The sequence below is a fragment of the Pleurodeles waltl genome, chromosome 1_2 (genome assembly GCF_031143425.1).
Source record: "Pleurodeles waltl isolate 20211129_DDA chromosome 1_2, aPleWal1.hap1.20221129, whole genome shotgun sequence".
In the NCBI taxonomy this organism is placed as follows: Eukaryota; Metazoa; Chordata; class Amphibia; order Caudata; family Salamandridae; genus Pleurodeles; species Pleurodeles waltl.
In genome coordinates, this window is record NC_090437.1 from 292387758 (window position 1) to 292408596 (window position 20839).

Consider the following 20839-nt stretch of genomic DNA (forward strand, 5'->3'; position numbering starts at 1 on the left):
CTCATTCCGTTTAACAGATCCATACTTCACATTTGAAAGTTTGGGTGTGTCCTAGTTTAGTAGTTTTGGCAGCTAACACAGTGTGATGAAATTTGTTGATACTCGTCCGATGTGACATCTTAACTCTAAGGAGATACAGGATTTGACAACATATCAGGTAGAAATTTTAAGTAGAAACATTTGGGTTATTCACGAGGCCCAGTTGCACATGTGTGTGCATTGTATGTTACATTTTACACCTTTGTTTTGGGTTTTGTGTATTGCACGATATGGGGCTATGCATTTTAATGTAATACTCGGAGTCAGTAATAAGTTGTTGTTTACTAATTAGAGATACTAAGGATCCATGGAATAATATTATATTATTGTCTTTATTTTGTGTTTATTGCACTTTGAGGTGAACTTAACAATTGGTTTCCACTCCCAGTATATTACGGTGAAGGGTTTGTGCTTATTGTAGTTGTGATTTATCTCATTTATATTAAGTTCTTCTGATAAAGTTCCAGCCCTGAGGAAGTCGTTGGTTTATTCCCTAAGACGAAACACGTCTTGGCTGAGGTACAATTGAAATGCAACATCTTTACACCTGGAAGCTACGATTTATTTGAAACCCTACATCTGCATATATTGAAGAGCAAGATGTTGATTTGAAAACAATAAACTACAGACTGGTGAACCACACTGAAGAACTAAGACACCTCTCTTTTTCTGATTGGACTTTTTATTGTTAGTGTGTTCTTGGACTGTGCTGGTGTATTTTCCATTTGATCAAAAAATGTTTATATAAATTTTGCTATTGATTTTGTTAGACCTATACTGTTATTTGTTACAGCGAGTGCCTCTGATGTTACACGTCTTGTTGGCTAGCCCAACACGGCCGGCCAAACAGACGTGCACTTTATTGTGCTCTTCCAGTCCTGCTCAGGCCCTCTCTAGCCCAGCCCAGCCCTCTTACTCCCCGGAAAAATAAAATGATTATAGCATAGTGTTAATATAATTTTATTTTTCCTTTTGCTAAAATCCAGTGGGGCGACGCTCTACCATCTTAGCGGAGGAGCCACCGCTGGCTGTTGCCCATGTTTCCTATTTCAAGTGGAGCAGGTGAGCCAGCAAAAGTGTTCTACAGCATGAAAGAAGGTAGATTCAGTGGCAAATCCAAATAGAGGTCAAAATAAATCAAAACAGTGCTCCAAGTACAAAGTAATTTATTAAATCATGTAACCTCTTTTTTTAATACAAAAGTAGTTCAAGTATTATAACTCACATATGTTATAAGCAAAATGTACATTATTATAAACACACAGACGAGTCAAGATTTCTGAGTCTCTGTGAAGCATAGGTTATTAAAAAAAAAGTGCATAGCTTGCCCTGACCATTATTTTCAGCACCAGGCTGTTCCATAGGCTGGGTAGGATGAACAGTGTGGGCAAATTTGCATTTTTTACTCTCCTTCTGTGGCAGTTTAGCAATAATTACAGCACATCTGCCCCACCAAATGTGAGATCTGTGGATGGTGGAAATAGATCACAGCACAATAAAGTACACAGTTGGGGGAAGAGTATTAGTAAGGTAAAATTGCAAAAAAATAAACAATTGTATCTATTTTGGCGCTGCCCATATTGGGAGTAGGATAGAATTGCAGAGCAGAAACACCATGGAAGTTCTTAACAGAAGGGAAGACCTGTTAAATGAGAAAGGAAAAAGCCAGTATTTGAGAGTCGAGGTAAATATGATGTGCAAGATCTTAGTGTCGGGAGTAAAAGCTGGCGTAAGTACTGTTAACCAAAGGATAATCTAGTACCACACTCAGAAACCAAGCTGCCTGTACACTGAATGACTGATAACGCAATCATCAATAAGCGTGGTTAGCTATGTATGCCATGTGTGCCACATTAATCCCAGAGATCTGAATCCAACATCTGCATGAAACGTAGGTATTTTCTGATTGCAGGGTCAGTGCTTGAATTATTAAGATTCCGGGTTTGGTCACATCTTAATACAATTAACTTTGCCCTTAAGACATATTGATGTCAGCAGTTATAATTAATATACATTTGTTATCCTTCAAGTTACATGTGTGCCTAACTTCTTCCAAATACTCCACTCTGCAATCTATAATTGCACTGTTGCCTGGACAACAGCTAAAGAAACACAAACATGTGCCTAAACTTTTCATTAAAATACCACACCACGTCATGTCATATATTACTCAAGCTGCATACACTTTCATGGACAATAACTAGGGATAAATGTGCATGCACAAATCTTTGTGAAAACACTGCTCCCTACTGTATATGCATGGAAGGGTCATTACTAAAATCACTTGCTTCATCTTACATCCCACATGACTAGCAGCTTACACAGCCTATACGGGCATGTTCAAAACAGGATATGTGAACAGTGTGTCAAGCCATTAGCAATAACAAACCATTGTATTGGAAATCCCACTATAAGCTGACATTGTATTTCTATCAGTTTCTGTTTTGGAAACAATATTGTACAATGACTGTTTCACTGTAATTTAATAGTTGTTTTGTTGCTAAACAGGACAACAATGACTACTTTTATTATTTGTGTGTTAGTTTAAAGAACTCTTCCGGCATCATTATATATTACATCTTTTATCTCACCATTTGGGACCTTCGGACATGCATACTTTTTAGACTGGCATCTACGTCCTCAGTGTTTCAGAGGTTAATGCAGAAATTGTTTACAGATGAACAAGAAGTATGCTGTTTTCAGGATATATCCTAGTTTTTGCCAAGCATGACAACATTATTATAGGTTGGATGAAGCACTGGAAATTTTGCATTCAAATGGCTTGACAGTAAAATCAGAAAAATTGAAATGTCGCATAAGGTACTTAGGACATAAGATTGACGACGAAGGAATGGAACCTAAAGACAAATTCTTGGCCAGCATAGTAAAAGCACTTGTGCCAGAAAACGATCATCAACTAAGGTTGTTCTTTGACGTCATTGAATTTTACTCTAAATTAATAAACCAAACTTTTCGGATAAAACATTAAAGATGAGGGAGTTGCTTATTAATAAGAAATTGGAGTGGAATAAAACTTGCCAACCTGGGTTTGTTGGCTAAGATCAATAAATGAGAGTAGCACCACTTCTGAGTAGTTTTAGGGCAGCTAATAAAACCGTAATAACCATTTATGCTGGTTCTTATGGTCTCAGGGTTGTATTAAGCCAGATTCAAAATGAAGAAGTTATTGTATTTCCCCCATGTCCTTCATCAGACATTGAAAACCACTACTAGGCTATAGAAAGGGAAACTCAGGCTCTAGTTTGGGCTTTAAAACACTTTCAAACATTTGTATGGGGAGTAATATTTGTGATACATATGGATCACAAACCTTTAGTTCATCTCCTATCAAGGGTCAGGCATAGCATCTCCAAGAATTGAAAGGTGGTGGGCAAATTTACAAAAAATTAATTTTACTATTAATTTCATAGCTGGTTCAAAAAAAGTGATTTGCAGATGGTCTGTCAAGAATTCAAATCAAAGGTAGTTTATAACAGTTCTGACCGGCATGCAAGAGAATATGAATGAGTGGTAGCCATTGAATGTATACATATGAAAACTATACATGTAGAAGAATGGAAACAGGCTACTAAAGGTAATGTAGAATTATCAGCTCTCAGAAGAAGGTTGGCCATTGTGACTGTAAGGATGGGAAACATCTCTGTGAAGGATGTACAGAAAGAATATGAGCGGGAATTCATAAGGGGTGCAAAATTGATACAAACTGTGAGTCTAAGGGGTAAAGTGATAGAATAGCCCCAATCTGGGCTAAGAATAGATTCAGAGAATCTTGATGTTGGCTGTATATGGACAAAAATAGAAAGGGTGGTAAAGGAATGAATTGTGTGCAAATTATGAGAAAAGACATAAAACTAATACACAACCAGTGAAGTGTTCAATTAAACTATGGACCAAGATAGCAGTGGGCATAATGGATACCGTTGGTGTGCAAAATGGGTTCATCCTTTTATTAACCAATTATTATTACATAAGATTTGAGGATGAACTTGTTTGGGAAGTAATGAATAGGAGTGCCGTAATATTCATGGAGAAATGTTTTTTGAGTGAAGACTATCTAGAAGAAGTGATGACTGATAATGGGCCACAATTTACTTTTACTGAGCTACAGAATTACTTATCTAACAGGAACGTCGTAAATCAGCACTCAGCTGTTTAAAATCCCAGACCTTTTGTCTCATTGAAAAAGTGATTATATTAAATAGAGAGAATGTGCATTTAGCTGTTGCCAATTTTAGACCAGTTTTAACATGAAAAGCAAATGTTATGGTCCTACAGAACCATTTAGTGTAGTACAACAGGTTATTCTCTATTTGAATTGTTACGTGGGAGGAGACCTTGGTTGGCTTATACCATAGAAAGGTTGACCTATCCAAAGGTGCTTGGGGTGAAGAAGTTGAAAGAAGAGTGCAGGCAAAAAAGAACTGTTTGAAAAGAAATTTGATAACACATTGAAGGTGAAAGATTAGGAGTGAAAGAATGTCAGTATGTTAAAGTCAAATTAACCTGGAGCGGTTGGAAACAAAAATTTATATATTCTAATCCTAAACTGGTTAAGCACGTGGCCAAGAAATACATTGACTTGGAGGATGCAACAATATGGAATAAGGGATGATTTGTGATGAATGAAAGATTAAATGTGATTGGTGAAGATGGGTATGAACAGACATGAGTGATCATGTGTGAAAAAAGAGACAAAATTAAAGATATGTTGCAATTAATCAAAAGTTAATGTTGTTTGTGGCTGTCACCCAACCTTTTCCTCTAAATAGCATGAAGTACAAGTGTGATGTGAACAGCATTGCATATTTTCTTTCTGTGTTTCTGTAAACATTGTACCTAGTTTACGGTTTCCTTAGTTGATCCATTTTTGTAAATCGTGACTGTGTATTACTTACTTTTCTTCTCTGTCATGTACAGCAGGGGGATTTGTAGTGTTCGGTGTTATACTACTTAAGAATCATTGGGGTTCTCAACCATTGGAAGGTTAGTATGTCATCAAGGGGACCTGATGTGACCGGAATTCTGAGGCATTTGCATTCCTGCCACTGTACCGGCCATCAGTACAGTGGCCATCAGTACAGTGGCAGGAATGCAAATGCCTCACAATTCCTATTTCAACTACTAACCTTCCAATGGTTGAGAACCCCATGATTCTTAAGTAGTATAACACCGAACACTACAAATGCCCTGGGCCTGCCCTGGGAAGAGTTTTTAACAAACCCATTATACACATACTTAGTGTCTCTGGATTAAAGGAACTCAACAGACTGAGTCCTTGATTATCTGTATTTGGCTTTCAAACTGAGCACACTAGTCCATTTGTGTTTCTTTAAATCCCTTGGCACACCAATTACAACACAAATGAGCTATGTTAATCGTTTTTACAGCATACATTGTTTTTTTACGTTTTCATTTTAATCCTGTATCTATTGTTCATATTCAAGTACTTACTCTGGAGGATGATCACTTGCCACACTTCTAAGGTCTGAGATATTACCCTCACTCTCTCGTGTCTTGTGAGGCTGAACATTTTTAGGGATGAAATGCATATTTATTTTGCTCATAGTGAGTGTCTCTGCGTCCTTGCTGACTTCCCATGTCAAAATCCCCAAGGCTGTGACCATTACTATCAGCCAATTTATTATGCTCTATTTCTCAACATCCATTGACTGTGGCTTTATCAATAGAATTGCCTCCCTTTTGTTGCACATAATCGTTTATAAACTTGTACTTTTCAAACAGACACTGCAGCATGTATACACTGAGTTCCAGTGGGTCAGAACCTCCAGTATAAGAGCTTTTACAAGGACTTTATTAGCTGAATAATCCTCAAGCGCTTCTGGTCTTTAAAGGAATGGATAAAATGTATGCAAATACTTCAAATGTTGACCAGTAAATAGTGGACTACTTCTTGCTATTTGAGGAAGCCCTGCACAATCATTTAGATATCATTTGAACAGAGCACTCTGAAGTATTCTTCTGTATTTGCTTTGATCATGTTACTGCCCTTGACAGTGGCAACAAATCCAGTCCTAAGTCCCCTCGGCTGAAGCAAATTGTAGACTCTGGTCCTGAAATCTTCCAGAAAGTTGGGAGCTGTGTGTGATTTCTCCACAAACAACATTGCAGCTCTTGCATGCTGATGAATACCTTTAAAAGCAACAGTACTGAGTATCAGCATTTTGTTATACCCCACGCAGTAGACCCAGTGTGCAGTTATGGACAACTAGATTGTAGCTTGACAACTGCTTCACATGTCTGAAGTGAGATGGACTCATTGCAAAGTGCTCTCCTTCATTACCTTTGCATCCAGTCCCACTAGTTCACAGTGCAGCTGTGGCACAGTGATAGTTGAAAAATAGTTCTGCCTGGGAACCTTCTATTTTTACTTGAGCCTGCTATAAATTCCAGCAATCCTAATACATCTACCCGAAGAAAAGGAGAAGAAAAGAAGAACTCAGTTGCTGTAATTTTGTCCATTTTACCTTTGTATCAATGGACCAGGTCCATCCTTCGCAACACAACTGTGATTATGCTAGGGTTGTGCTTTTTTTTTTGCATTGAAGCTGATGGCTATGACTGTACCACTTCAAGTGACTTCTGTGGTGCTAGGCTGCTTTAATGCTTTGGAATGTCCTTGATATCGCACACTTCCATGTGTCAAGCAGAAGTTGCTGCTGGTTCCAGAGACAAACTATGAGATGCCAGGCTGCTTATCCTGCCAGCATCTCCATAATCGTTGCCTCTTACTGTCAGTTTGGGTTTTTCTGTGCCAGTCACACCAATCTTTTTAGGTCCTCTTTTCAAAGGACTGACTTTATTTTTTTCATATGGGCCAGTTAGCCCTCCGTACTAAGATGTTTACCCAGCATGCCATGGGCACTGGTGTGCAACAAACTGTGCTGTCTAAAACCCTTTTCCTCTTTCAGCCTATGTACGAAAAGGACTCAAACCAGCGAAGAGAGATCCTTCAGAAGACAAATCCATAAGAACTTGTAAGGGAGCTGGGTAGGATTTGGTTTAGGTTAGTAGGACTAGTATTGCAGTGGAGGAAGCTGATTCACCAGCAAGCACCTTCCACCGTCAGGCAGTGAAAGATATTATTCCTCACTGGATAAAAAAAGAAGACCTCTCAAGCATTGCTTTTTCTCACTCGGAATTCCCTGTACAAGTCAAACTTTGATGAAAAAAAACATTTCTCATATTTCTGTGACAGAAAGGTTGCAATATGCACACATACCACTTAGCATGCCCAACCGTTTAGTAATAAAGAACAATACCTCACAGGTATAGGTATTAATAGTAACCAGCAGGAACAGGCCAAATATGTGACAATTTGAGGTCAATATTGTAATTGTACTGTATTGTATTGTAATAGTATTTATATAGCGCTTACTACCCCTGATGAGGCGTTGAAACGCTTTTCGGTGAGTAGCACGCTACTCTGGAACCCATCAAGAATTAGTGATGGATTAGTATCGGGAAATAATGAGTACAGTTTTAGTATTATTATGAGTTAATTTGAGCCGCGGATATGAGAGTTTGTTAGTTAGATTGACTGGAGTAATGGAGGGGTGGAGGAGGAAAGAAATCCAGTAGTGTTAATTGGGAGTATATCCTTCATTTACTCAACCCAAAGGCTTGGGATGAGTAAAGGGGGATGGAGGAGGGAAGAGTCTGTGGAAGGGTTAGGGAGAGCATAGTAGCAGGGTGAGATAAATGAGGGAGAATTTAGTAGGGTTGTGTGGGAGGTCATGGTAGTAGAGTGAGGTTTGGTGAGTTAGATGTGGAAGCGGAGGGAAGAGCTTAGGCAAAGTTAATTAGGAGATGAAAGTAGTAGAAAGGATTTAGGATGAGTCAGAGTGGGAATGGAGGATAGTTTGATAGAGACATGACATATGATGATGGGTAGATAAGTGTGATAAGATGAGAGCAGGAATTCATAGATATCTAGTATAACAACCCATCCAGGAGCCATGCAATGACCCACGAACATGCCAAGCACAGAAACAATATATACACATACATATATATATATATATATATATATACATATATACATACACACATATACACACTCATACAAACACACATGAATACACACACATATGCACATACAATACATAATTAGAACCATGGATAAATATACTTAGTCAAACAGGTTTAAAGAGTGTGTGTGTATTTCGTTATGACATAGTAGCAATACATATTTTCTAAAGAACTATACATAACTAGAAATATACACATAATCAGAAAAAAATATTTATCAACGTAGGCATATGCAGTCCATAGTTGTTTGAATATGGTGGTTATGAAGGAAAGAGCCAACTCTTGAGTAGTTTTCTGAAGACAAGAAAGTTATCTGTGGCTCTTATAGTTGGGGGTAATGAATTCCATAGTTTGGCTGCTTGAATGGAGAAGGATGTACCGCCTATAGTCTTTTTGCTGTATGGTGTTGTTCTAAGGCGGGGTGGCAATCTTGAGCAGAGGTTTCTTTGTTGGATGTATTTGGTTATTTTGTTTCTGATAAAAGTGGTCCTGTTCCATGTATAGCTTTGTGGGTGATACAAAGCAGCTTGAAAGTGCATCTTCTGGCAATGTTTCCTGGAAAAAATGACACGTCATGTTAACTGCAATCTCCTAGCCAGCCAGTCAGGGTGGGGTAGGTCTGGCACATAGATATAGAATCTTTAGAATGTGTAAATGTTAAAATATATGGCTGTAATACATTTATATACAGCCCATGGGATATCTCAGTGACCAAAAGACAATTACCATAAACCAGGGTATTCTTGCATCTGCTTTCCAGTTTTCCATAATACACAATCCCCAGTTTATTGCATTTAGTTACCATGAATCCATAGAAAACCCATACATTTCTGGTAACCTCATGCTCCAAAGGAACAAAGGTGGGACATGTCAAGCCTTGTCAAGGATATGTTGATGTGCAAGGGCCACTGGGGGGTAGTTGCCATGTTTTATGAAAATAATTGCTAAAAAATCTGACAAACATGTTCAGTGTTCTACTGACCAGTCAGTGAGGTCAGAGGAGCTCGGGTTTGCAGCAATACATTTCTTAGTTTGTACAAAATTTAAAAAATGTATAGTTTTTATACTTTCCCCATATTCCTGAATTTGTATTTGTCATCAAAATAGACATTGTACCATAAACCGTGATCCTGCACAATTTAGTAATATGTGCTCATATTATATAGTAGGTTGTGTACTTAAAAGCAGGAGGGCCTTGTATTGGCTAGAGCTGAAAACCATAAAAAACCTTATATATCCACACTTGTCATCTGAATAATTAGTTAGAACTAAATGTAATCCAAACAAATTGCTTATGTACAGAGTTGAATGATCCGACATAACAAGCGCTGTGTTGTACACCATTTTGTCTGTCACTTAGCTATGAGTAGACCGTTTCTAGTCTGGATACTAGCAATTTGGTCCCCAACTCTCAGCCACTGTGAAAGGAAATATCACCCCTTCAAAACAGGATGAGATGTATATAGAACCCCCCCCCCCCCTCCAAACAGCTAGACAAAGCATTTCACACTGCTTTTGATTAAGTGTGCCACAACTACGCCACAGGTTACTTGAAGACTTCTGATCGTGTCTTTGGATTACATTATATATGTTAAAAAGGCTGCCTTGTGGCTCTGGCATACTCCTTCAGTTGTTACTTTGTGATGAAGGATGAAGCAACTAAGTCTCTGTAGATTCCTGCAGTAAAGAGCAGTTGTGGAACTTAATGCTGCAGATGTTAGCAGCACTACTATTGATCCCTCCACCCCTTCAATTATTTGTCCCATGCATACTTTCTGCCCCTTTACAACAGATAGGTGCACTCTGGATTGTGGTGAGTTACAGATATGTGCAATCAACGTAATGGTTGATGGGGGTTCCTTAGTCCGTCTCAGTCGTGCTAGCTCGCCGCTTGAATATATTTCTGTAAAAATAAGTCTTCATGTTTTCAGGAATAGTTGATGGTTGGTTAGAATGTTTGGATAAGCTGTTCCAATGTTCAGGCCCCAGTACACCAAGGTTTGTTCCTGCATTTTTCTTACTCTTGGACCTCTTTGGGCAGAAAAAGAATGCTGCAGATTAGCAGAGATTCCCAGCTTGTCATGGCGTGGGGGATCAGGGGAAGGGGGTGTTGATTAACAGTTAGTGCACATTTACATTGCCCCACTACACAGTGACGAGTTTGGTGTACAAGATCTTGAATTTCTTTGTTGCACAACTGGAAACCAGTGTTGCAATTCCAAATTTTGGGGTATGTCTATTTGTTCCTTTGGGCTGAGGCCCAGCTTCACTGCTTTGTTATTCAGCTTCTGTAACCTGTGGCTTGGATTTTGGGTGCACTGGTCATCCAGCCTCAAGAGGATCATTCATTTTCCCAGTTCAATGTGGTAAATGGAATCCAAGAGTGAGATGTATTTAAAACATTTCCAAACTATGACACAGCAATAGGAGTCTTGAAGTACCTTTAGGTGTAAGTGCTTTCTTGATGCATACTTAAATAGTCACACATTTATAGTTGAAGTGTGCTGAACCTGCAATAGTTACTAACCATACCCCCCACTTCATTCCATCTAAGTCTCTGGTGACGTCAGTTGATGTGCAAACGTTTAAAAAAAAAAATCCTGTTTCATTAAACACAATTAAATATCCTCAATTTTATTTATTTTGTGATCCTTAGCCTTTAAATTCATTTTGCAGCTTCAGCAGCAAACTCACAGAAACGTGTTCAGATTAGTGTATATAATGCCTTTAGCTAACTCTAAACTCTGAATCATAATTACTGTGTTTGAGGTACATTGCAGTTTCCAGAGGTAGGGGTTATAATGTTGCAGCTTGGAGTGCTTATTGGCAGTATATTCCTTCACTTGACAAGCAAGATCAATCTAAGCTATGTTAGAAGTCTGTTTGCAAATTATACTGAACCCTGAGTAGAAGCATCACTCACTCAGCTGTCCCTATGGAGGCTGAGTAATTGGAAGACTGCTTACAATGCACTGGTCTGCCAAGAACGTACCTCACTAACTCAGTTTTCAAGGGTTGCACCAGCAAATGGCACTTGAATATAATGCATGACAGAAAGTTGGATGACAAGTTGTTGATTTACCTCAGAGTATCCAAATCTCACTGTGATAGTAACATTATTCAAAAACTAAATGACGAGACAGCTTGTGAAGGTATTAATTTAAGTCCTGGGCTGTGATAAGTACACTAAGTAGCTGGGATACCAAAACGTAACAAGCCCAGAAAAGATGATAGTAAAGAAGCAGAACTTAAATAATGAGTGCTTTACAGGGTCAATTTAATGAATAGCTTTGTAGACCTTTCAAGAAGAAATAGTCTCAGTTCCAAAGCAGAGAGTGCAAAGTGAAGAACAGGCAGGTCTTAACTGACCTAGAATACCATGCACATTCCACCCCATGTATGATACACCTAATAATAGAATAACTAGTCTAGATATGGTGTCACCACAGCAGTCACATTGTCCCTAACATGCATACACACACACAGACACCACCTAGCTAACACACTTAAAGGCTGTCAACATTAGAGACCACATGAAATTTAAAAATATTAGAAATACTGTATTGTAGGTCAAGATGTTAAGGAATGGATCTGTTAGCTTGTTGCCCAGCAAGCTTTTGTACGTCTCTAGGGTTAAAATGTTTTTCTGACATCACCACCACATCTCTTTACTCATTTCCTTAACTACATTGATTGTTTTATTAAACTGAAATAAGAATTTTGATGCCATTTCAACTTCTAGGTATAGTTAAGTAGATGGGATCAACAATTATTGGGCTCGGTGGGGCTCTTGTACATTTGTTATGCCTGTTAGTTACTAATGGGAACCCAAGTAATAGGTAAAGAAATTCAGGTTGCATGAGTGCCTTTCACTCGGACCTACCACATATTACAATTTGTTAAGTGTATGAAACAGGTGTGGGTGCAGTTTACCTCTTTCCAATCATTTGAATGGTTGGCCTGTTTAGTGTACATAATAATCTGTATAAAATGGCAGTTAGAACAAAAGCCCTTTAAATGCTGCCATGCCGTACTTCATCCTTTGCTGTTTAAGGAGACACTCAGAGTAGGATCACCTTCCAATTTTCTTTACACCTTCAATATGTGCAACTGCGATGCAAGATAAGACAGCCTAATGCTGTGATTAAGTTCTTTAATACTGTGGGTGTCAGTCCCATCAATATCATGGGGTTAATAGTCACTGTTCACCCCACCATTTGCACATGCTTATAGGCCACCTTGTAGGATTACCTACTAAAAGGCCAGGAATGTGTTTCACCAGCATTCCTAATTAGGAGCACAGTGCCACAAGTCTTCTTGATTTTAATGTTTCTCCCATGAGTTTGGAAAGAATTTACATTGATTGTTGTTGTAGGGGGGTATTTGTTTGTTGGATATTTTGTTTACCTTAACTCTTTTTTTTCCAGATGAGGGCAGGATTGCAGTTGAACAAGCGGGTGGTGCACAGATTGTAGTTGATCTCTTGAGGTCACAGTGCACAATAACAGATCCAGCCAATCAGAAGCTCATGACTGTCTTTTGTGGCATGCTGATGAACTATAGCAATGACAATGGTAAACAAGACTGAACACTTGCTTTATATTTTACACAAGAAAATCTACATTCTTGAAGTCCAAATTATTTGAGCTTAAAGATTTTAAAATAAAGTGTCAATCAAAAAAAAATAACTAATCAAAGTTGATCACATAAAATTACTCTGACTAAAAATGATAAACCCTAAATGTTTGACAGTTAAGTGGCTTCCAAAGGGACTAGTCATATCTGTTAATCCTACATAGTGGTAGCCATGCATTGCACTAGTAGGATTTGCTACTGTGTTAATATCTGCATGTCTACATGTTTCTTAATCACCTAATAAAACCTTTCCTTTATTGACTATCAAAGAAAATCAACAATGTAGGTGTTGTTGCAGAGTAAAAACATACAATTATATATTCTGATAGTGTTCTGAGATATGTTATTTCTCTTAATCATTCTTATGCCTACCTCTTGTGTAATGTCTTGCTGACATTTTATACACATTTTGCTAGTCTAAACATCTCATGTTTGGAGATCTATCCGTCCTTTCAACTTTACTAAGCTCTATCACTTTCTCTCTGTTTCTGACACTCAGGTCGTTTTGTAGGATAGCACATTATGTGGGTCAGCCTTTATTAGTAGAGAGGTTTTGTACGGTATACTGAGATTTTATTATTTTAGGAACATTTTGTTAAAACGTAATCATAATAGCACAGGAGATGGCTTCATGTGAACCTTGAAGCCTGCAGCATAATGTGCAATTGTCTTCTGAAACCAATATATTTATTGGTATATTATTTATTTACGATGCTGATAATAGTACTGTTGATTTTTCACTTCATCGGTGAGGATAGTTTTGTGTTTGTGAAAGATCAAGGGTACCAGGCTAGGTATGGACAACGTAAGCCAAAGAAGAGCTACCTCCCATGAGAGCAGTAAATTCTAATCTTTTGCCGATAGGGTGTTTGAAACTTGTCTATTTACATTCAAGAAAAGTTTAGTTACAGTAGAATTTAATATATTTTGTTTGTGAGGAATTCAGGGTCAAAGTTCTTGACCAGTATCTCGCATTGGTCCATAAAACATTAATATCTGGACTTTAAGTGAGATTCTCTGTGCTCATTGCAACACACTTTCCCATGCTACTCACAGTGTATAGCATTATACACTGTGCTAATACTCCCTTGGTCACTGTAGTCTTTCTCATCCAGATCTGGCTTGCTGAACTCTTATTGGCTGAGGCATTGCTCACATTGCCAGATAAGTCCATATGAAGTCAGGAAACCAGTGACCTTGGATCTAACAGTGCCATCTAACACTTGCGAAGGACTCAAACCGAGGGTGCTGTGTTTGGCTGACTTTAAGCCTTTAGGAAAGGCTGAGCTCGAGTTTCTCTTGGTGCCTTTTTTGCCTGTGAATGCCCAAAGTATTTTCTTGATGCATGCAATTCCTCTTGGAACTATTCCATTGATTGGTTAAAATCCACCTAGAAGAGGTACAAGCTTTCACCCACCGTGGCCACTCTTTGGACTGCTGTTCCACATACAGGACTGCAGGGCCCACTGGTAGCATCTTGGTGCTTTTTTCCTTTTTTTTCATATAGGAATTTTTAATTTGACAGTAAATGTAAAGTAATTCTTTACAAGAGGCAAACCATCCAAACTAAACACCTTCATACATATTTACTGAACACAGTTAAACTTTAACTGGTGCTATACTAATTTTGTATTGAGCAAAAAGTAGTAACCTCCTTTGAGCTGATCATCTACTTTGGCGAAGGGACAGTCCCATATTTTGGATGCACCATTGCTTCCCGATCTGTCTGTGGCCCATGGTGCCATCCAGGGGGTCGTTTGTATTGCTACCTTAGAGCCTGCAAACAAACAGAATTTGCTTAGGTGACAACTTGAGTGTGAATTGGTAATTTCTAAGAAACAAACGATAAAACAGATAACCTCCCAGTAGGCTGTGTGATGTATGGTAGACACCATTTACCAGCTGCTGAGTCAGACTAGAAGAAGTACATCTTTTAAAGCAAAAATAAAATTATCCAGTTGTGGTCAAAGAAAGAACCCTGGTAGGGATCAGTGTCTCAAGTGACAGGCAGATCCTCTTACCTTTGTAACATTATGGGGGAACACTCCAGCAGTTGAAGTCCACCAACCTAAAACCTGGAACAGCACTTTTACACACACGGATCCATAAGAAGAGAAGCTCAAACAGTTTGACATAGAACCAAAATAACCACAAAGATTAGATTTGCCTGGTACATATTACCTAGCGATACAAGCAATTTGATATTTTTATGGACCAGTGCATTAGTTGATCATTTTATAGGTTCAGCATACTTTTCATTATTTTTATTTTTAAAACTGACTAGCTGAGCTGCCAAATAGAGCGAAACACACATCAAACCATGGAAGGAGATGATTGGAAACCAGGGCCACAGTAGAATTGATAGCATCTTTGTCCACCACTGCAGGCTCAGCCCACTGACCTTGAGGGTTGGGAACTAGGAAGCTCTCACCAGTACAGATATTCTGTCTTATAAATTCTCCAAATATGAGGCCATAGATAACCTAGACACATCCCAAAAATAGCTAGGACTGCTGTGTGATCCAGCTGATAACCTCCTCAACTAGTGACCCACTCCACTGGTCACCACAAACAATATAACTATTTACTTGTCAGCCATCTACTACCACTACAAGTACAGTTTAGAGGCTGGAAGGTTGGTTGTCAGCAAGCATGCCAAGGTTGCCCGACTAGAATGATCAGGTTGCAGTTGTTAGTACAAGTAAATACCGGTAGCCATGGAGCAGCATTCTCCGTGGGAAAGTCAGTGCACTGAAGTTAGAAGACAGTATACTGATGGTGTACGGGCACGTCCTACATTTCCACTCCACTCTCCCCTCATCCACTTAGAATTTACATGAGTTTGCTGCCTGTGCCTGCAGTGGGGGACACTCCTTTCAAGTCTGCCTTAACATTGCTTATGAAGGCAGGAGAATCCCCAGGATCCTCAGGGCATTAACAATATTCTGAACACTGGAGAAGAAGAAACATTGCAGTGCATGGACCAGAGATTTCAAATGAAAAATAATGTGGCTACTCAGTTTAATATTAGGAACTGCGACATAGGTTGATAAGCCCCTCCCTTGTGGCTCCAAAAACTAAATGTCCTAGAGACATTTGCATTAGGAGATGAACTCTAAATTAGACAACTATATCTTGACCCAGAGTTCCCAGTTAACCTAGAGAACACCACACGCTCCTTGTTATGTAAGTATCCGCTACCAGCTATATTCTCACCTTGACAACCTTGTCATCATTTCCTGTTTTCCTTCTTGCTTAATTTGGCTTTCTTTCTTGCTTAAGTTGGCTTTCCTTCACGCCCAGGAATAGCTCCAACATCGAAGATTAGCAGTGTGATGTTCTGCTAGCTTTTGGAGTAACTCCACCAGTTTTGTGTTCCCAAAGTGTAGCACAGTCTGTTTGTGTACGTGCTTTGATTTTACATTCATCTATTGCTATTGTCAAGTGCTATAGTGTATTTTTCGCATTTCTTTCATTTTCATCGAGTAAGTGTACAAGGTTATTATGCAGTATGTAGCACATTATGTTGTTGAGCAACTGGCATGCACTAACAATATTCTCTGAAGAGAGGCGGGTTTTTGTACACCTAGAACTCGGAGCTTTATACATCAACAAATGCAGTTGGTATCATGTTTCTTTGTCCCTTTATGTTCCCAATTATTGCTCTCTGTACTTTGGTGACTTTCTCTGGGCCATGCCTCATATTTCTGTTCCTTAATCTAGAGCTGTTTTTGTTTTTTTCTCTGCACTGCCACCATGAGAAAAAGTTGATTTAAACTGATGGCGGGCTTTCCAGTGCAAATGCATATTTTTCTTGTTTTTTAGTAGTGTTTGCGGTCTGTAATTTCTGCTCTTTGACCTCCTCCACGGTGAGCATTGTGGTCTGTCTAAATGAGGAAGTATTTAATTCAGCACAAGAGTGCCACAAAAACGGCACCGTATTGAGGTTGAGGTAAAAGCACCTATGTTTGGCAGGGGTGAGGGAGAGCTATAGACAGATATCTTAATATTATATCATCTTAAGGCATTATCACTTTAAAAATGATATCCATGCCCCCACATCACATCGATGAGGCCCAAAAATGGCAAAATACTTCTGTGATTGTTGAGCGTAAATGAGGTCACTCTCGGACATAAATCAAAGTATTTTTTTCTGGGAATCTCTGAAAGACAAGGACTAAAGCCTTTTGCAAAACAGACGCCTTGGATTAAAAATTAAAGATAAGGCTTAACAGTTTATGAAAATACACCAGTTTGCAACTGTATGCGTAAAAGGAGGCAAATTTAGAAATAGTTCTAATTTGACAAAGTTAACAATAGCAATATTACTGAAAATATGTGTGTGTGAGAGAGTGAGTGTACACACAATGTAATGTAGTCTGAAAACTAGAGGGATTGAATGTAAGTCTTTTAAATCCCAAAGGGGTGAGAATTTGGTGTAAAAACAAAAAGGAGTATTCTATTCAAATGAAACTCCCAATATGAAAAAATTGCTTTAATTATAGTAAAGTGTCATCAAATGCATAGTGTAAGGGACAGCATTTGTTGCTAAACTCTTGCTTTAGAAGCATTACCTAAGTCCTCCAGCCCTTGCTGCTGTGGTTTTGCATGGCCACACCCAGCCACTTATTTGTCTCTTCTCCATCTTGGAGAACAGACCAAATTATAACTTTTTGCAAAATATTGGTCAGAGGAGCGACACTGAATTCTAATTTTGATGTAGCTTGCAGTTACGTTCTCCTCCGCAAGATAGTGTTTTCCTTAACAAGGTGTAATAATTTCCCTATGTTTTGAAATACAACGTTGATACAGCACAGTTGAAAGAATCATTGCGTTGTGTGAGCAGCTAATCTGCTTGGTTCCATTGACATAAACAGTAGGTATACCAAATAATAAATAAGACTATTGGTTTAGAAATTGTAAATAGTACATTTCAGTGGCTATGAATCTTAGCTCTTTAAAGGCAATTGACATTGGAGTGTAGAAAAAAAACATACAAAGCATTTGATAATTTACCTGTCTTGCTGGGTCTTTCAAAGCAAGACTTGTTGAACCAGTGTATAAAGGATTCATCTTTATCTATAAAAAGCTATGTGGAATAACAGGAGGATAAAGAGTATATTTGTTCAAACAAAATCGAAGGAATAAACCAACAAAATCACAAACACAATGAAACACCATAGTTACTGTAGTTTATAAAATCAGTTCAATGGAAAAAGTTGTGTGCACAATTAAAATAAGACTATAAATATTGAAATTGGGTAAGCATATTGTGTTATGCATCATTATTGCAAGAACAGTTCCTCATGCAACACCACCATGTGATAGTAATTGTGCTGAGTGTTAATGTTTTGCAGTTTTTCACAAAGCACAATTCGGGAAAGGTGGCTTTATGCAAACAACCACACTATCTTCAGTGTAAAAGAAGCCTCTTCAATGAAACACACACATTTTCCCTGGTAAATGTTTTACAGACTAATAACCTTACTATACATCAAGTTAATCTTGTCCAAACTCGCCATTAAACACCCAAGGAATACATATCCTAGCTGAACATCTTTAACAATCCTTTTAATCAGCCCTCTGTATATCGGGGCCCCTGCCCAAAGCCTTTTAAAAAAAATTGTGCTTAACTTCATGACAGCATCACAATGCTTCTCAACCCCACAACCCTTTCTCTCCATTGAGCCAGAAAGCCCGGCCAGTAGCAAGCCCAACTTATGCTTGTAACATATACCTGAAACCTACTAACTTGCCAATCTGTAAAATCCAATAAAGATGTTGTCTGCTCTTCTCCCAAAACCCAACAATTTTCTCCCAACAAAGCCACTAAAGTGTCAAGCTGTTCCATAAGGTAGAGTTTCATGACCACAAAGGACTCTGCTGTCCCTTAAATAATGCTAATTCTCAAAGCAAATTTACCATGCCTCACTCCAAAAATTTCTCATCTCTCTGCTAACTTTCCTTGGGCTCCATCAAAAGCTCCTTGCAAAAAGGCTTCCTGCCACACTCTCCTGGGCAACAACTTAGTCCATAAGATAGAGGTTTCTGCCCTTAAACTCTTAATCTCTCTCATGTTCTTCAATAAAGCAAAACCTTTTTCGTCTAAGTGCACAACCAACACATCACAGAAGCATATCTGCTGTCTACGCAGTAAAAACTGAGGTGTCTTCCACATCTCCTAGCCTCCGCTTTTTTTGCTGCCCTTTTTACGGTGGAATGGTCACAGATCCACACCTATGTATGTATTACACACAAAGAGAGATCTGGGAGTGTCTCATCCCTACACTACCTCCCTGACACAAGAATCAACAACACAACGCGTATGGGGAATTTAGTGAACAGGCTAGTCTGGCCCGTTCAACTAGTGATCAGATCACGAACTTGCCGATCTAATTATCGGCATGGGGTGTGGTGGTGGTGGCTGTGTGTTCTATGAGGGGTGGGAGTGTTTGCTTTACGGAATAGGTGGTCTCACACACATTATAGTGTCATGCTGCATCATTTGACCACCTATCAGCACCCAGGTAGGATGATACCACCTGAGCGGACTCAACCTCATCGGTAAAGGAACTCTGAGGGAGTGCTAGAATGATATCTTTCTGGATAAAGCGGGGATCCAGTTGAGTGAGAATATAAGCTAAAATTACCTAACAAATCACCTTTAATGATGGTGTTTGTTGATAAGATTAAAAACAATTGGGACACTCTTGAATATAATGGTTCAAGGTGTCGTCTATGTCTATATGGCCAACATGTTTCTGCCCTCTCCTATAGCCAAACTGGTCTGGGGCATTCATCAGGTCCTTGAATCCCTTCTATATACGGGGGTGGCTGGCTAAGCTAGAAAATGCACACTGGGCCTACCTGAGGGAAACTCTGTTAGGAAGGCCTGTAAGGGAAAGAAAATAGTGGGATAATTTAAGAACGTGGCATGCACACAGTGCGTGTGGGTAATCACTGCAAACCACTGCACATAAATTGTGAAAAACCATGCTAAGGGTGACACACACAACCATGCAACTGCTATTGCTGTAGAGATAATGCTGCACAAGTGTCATGTTAGGGCCCTAAATATTACACATAGGGACTCGATCGCTTACCCTTTAAGGGAAGGGCAATTACCCCTTGGTCTGGGAAAATGGGGGGGGGATGCCCCTTGTAGCCACACTCTGTGAAGGAATAAAGGTCCGAATCAGGGACGAATTCAAGTAGGGTGTCATAACATTAGTTCAGAAATGCATAAAGTTCAGGACTCTGAATGAAGGACAAATTGCAAAAACCAAAAGAATATCTGTCTAGCACACAGATGTCACAGATGACTAGTTATTAACAATATGATTTCAGGCATAAGTCAACACTGGAGAAAGGAAACGCAGGGAATTGCCCAGAACTTAAAAAAACACACAAAAAAACAACAAAGTAGAAAAAAAAAAGACAACAGAGACGAGTGACAGAATACATAGAAAAACATAATAAACGACATAAATCTTATCTTGTGATGGGAAGAGGTTCCAGAATGTCTGATTGACGTGGCCCCCCGTAGTGAGGTCAGTGGACTTACTACTCCAAAGGTGGCAATCCGTTTTGCAACCTAAAAGGGTCCCTGTCCAAGCCGCCTGCACTAGTGGGCCGGGGCAAGGAGGACCTAAACATAGCTGATTGGATAAAACGGTCGGTAAACGTAGGGCACGTCCTGCACGCAGTGCGTCTCACGTGCTCGCCGAACGCGTCCTGAATGCCTGTTTCCAAGGCCCGGACTCATGGGGATTGTAGTCCCATGAGCCCCGTAGCCGCTTTTATAGTCAAAGAGGCGTGTGCTGAACTGAGACTCATGGGAATTGTAGGCCCATGAGTCTACTCAACACTGCTGCTAAAATAGGGCCACAAACACAACCTAAGGGGAAATCAACACAATTATGGTTGATTGCTACTAAGAGACATTAGGGAAGCAACCGCTCAGACTGCACATACCTTTTATAGCAGTTCGATCTCAACAGGCCCAAATTACTAATCATGCAGCTCAAAAAGTCGCTAGTGCTGGTTTCCGTTGCCGCCCCAATACAAAAGGAATGGGTCACAAATTCAGATGCCA

General features: G+C 39.2%; 1 protein-coding gene across 2 annotated transcripts in view; it reads left to right on the plus strand.

Annotated features, from left to right (window-relative positions):
• RAP1GDS1 (Rap1 GTPase-GDP dissociation stimulator 1) overlaps positions 1 to 20839 on the plus strand; it is a 625331-nt gene that overhangs the window by 386887 nt on the left and 217605 nt on the right. The window contains exon 5 of one of the 2 annotated variants that reach the window (XM_069238277.1): positions 12537 to 12683. The exons of the other annotated variant lie outside the window; for it this stretch is intronic. Within the exon in view, the coding sequence (XP_069094378.1) occupies positions 12537 to 12683 (147 nt within the window). The remainder of the gene's footprint in view (positions 1 to 12536; positions 12684 to 20839) is intronic. 2 annotated transcript variants of the gene reach the window in all.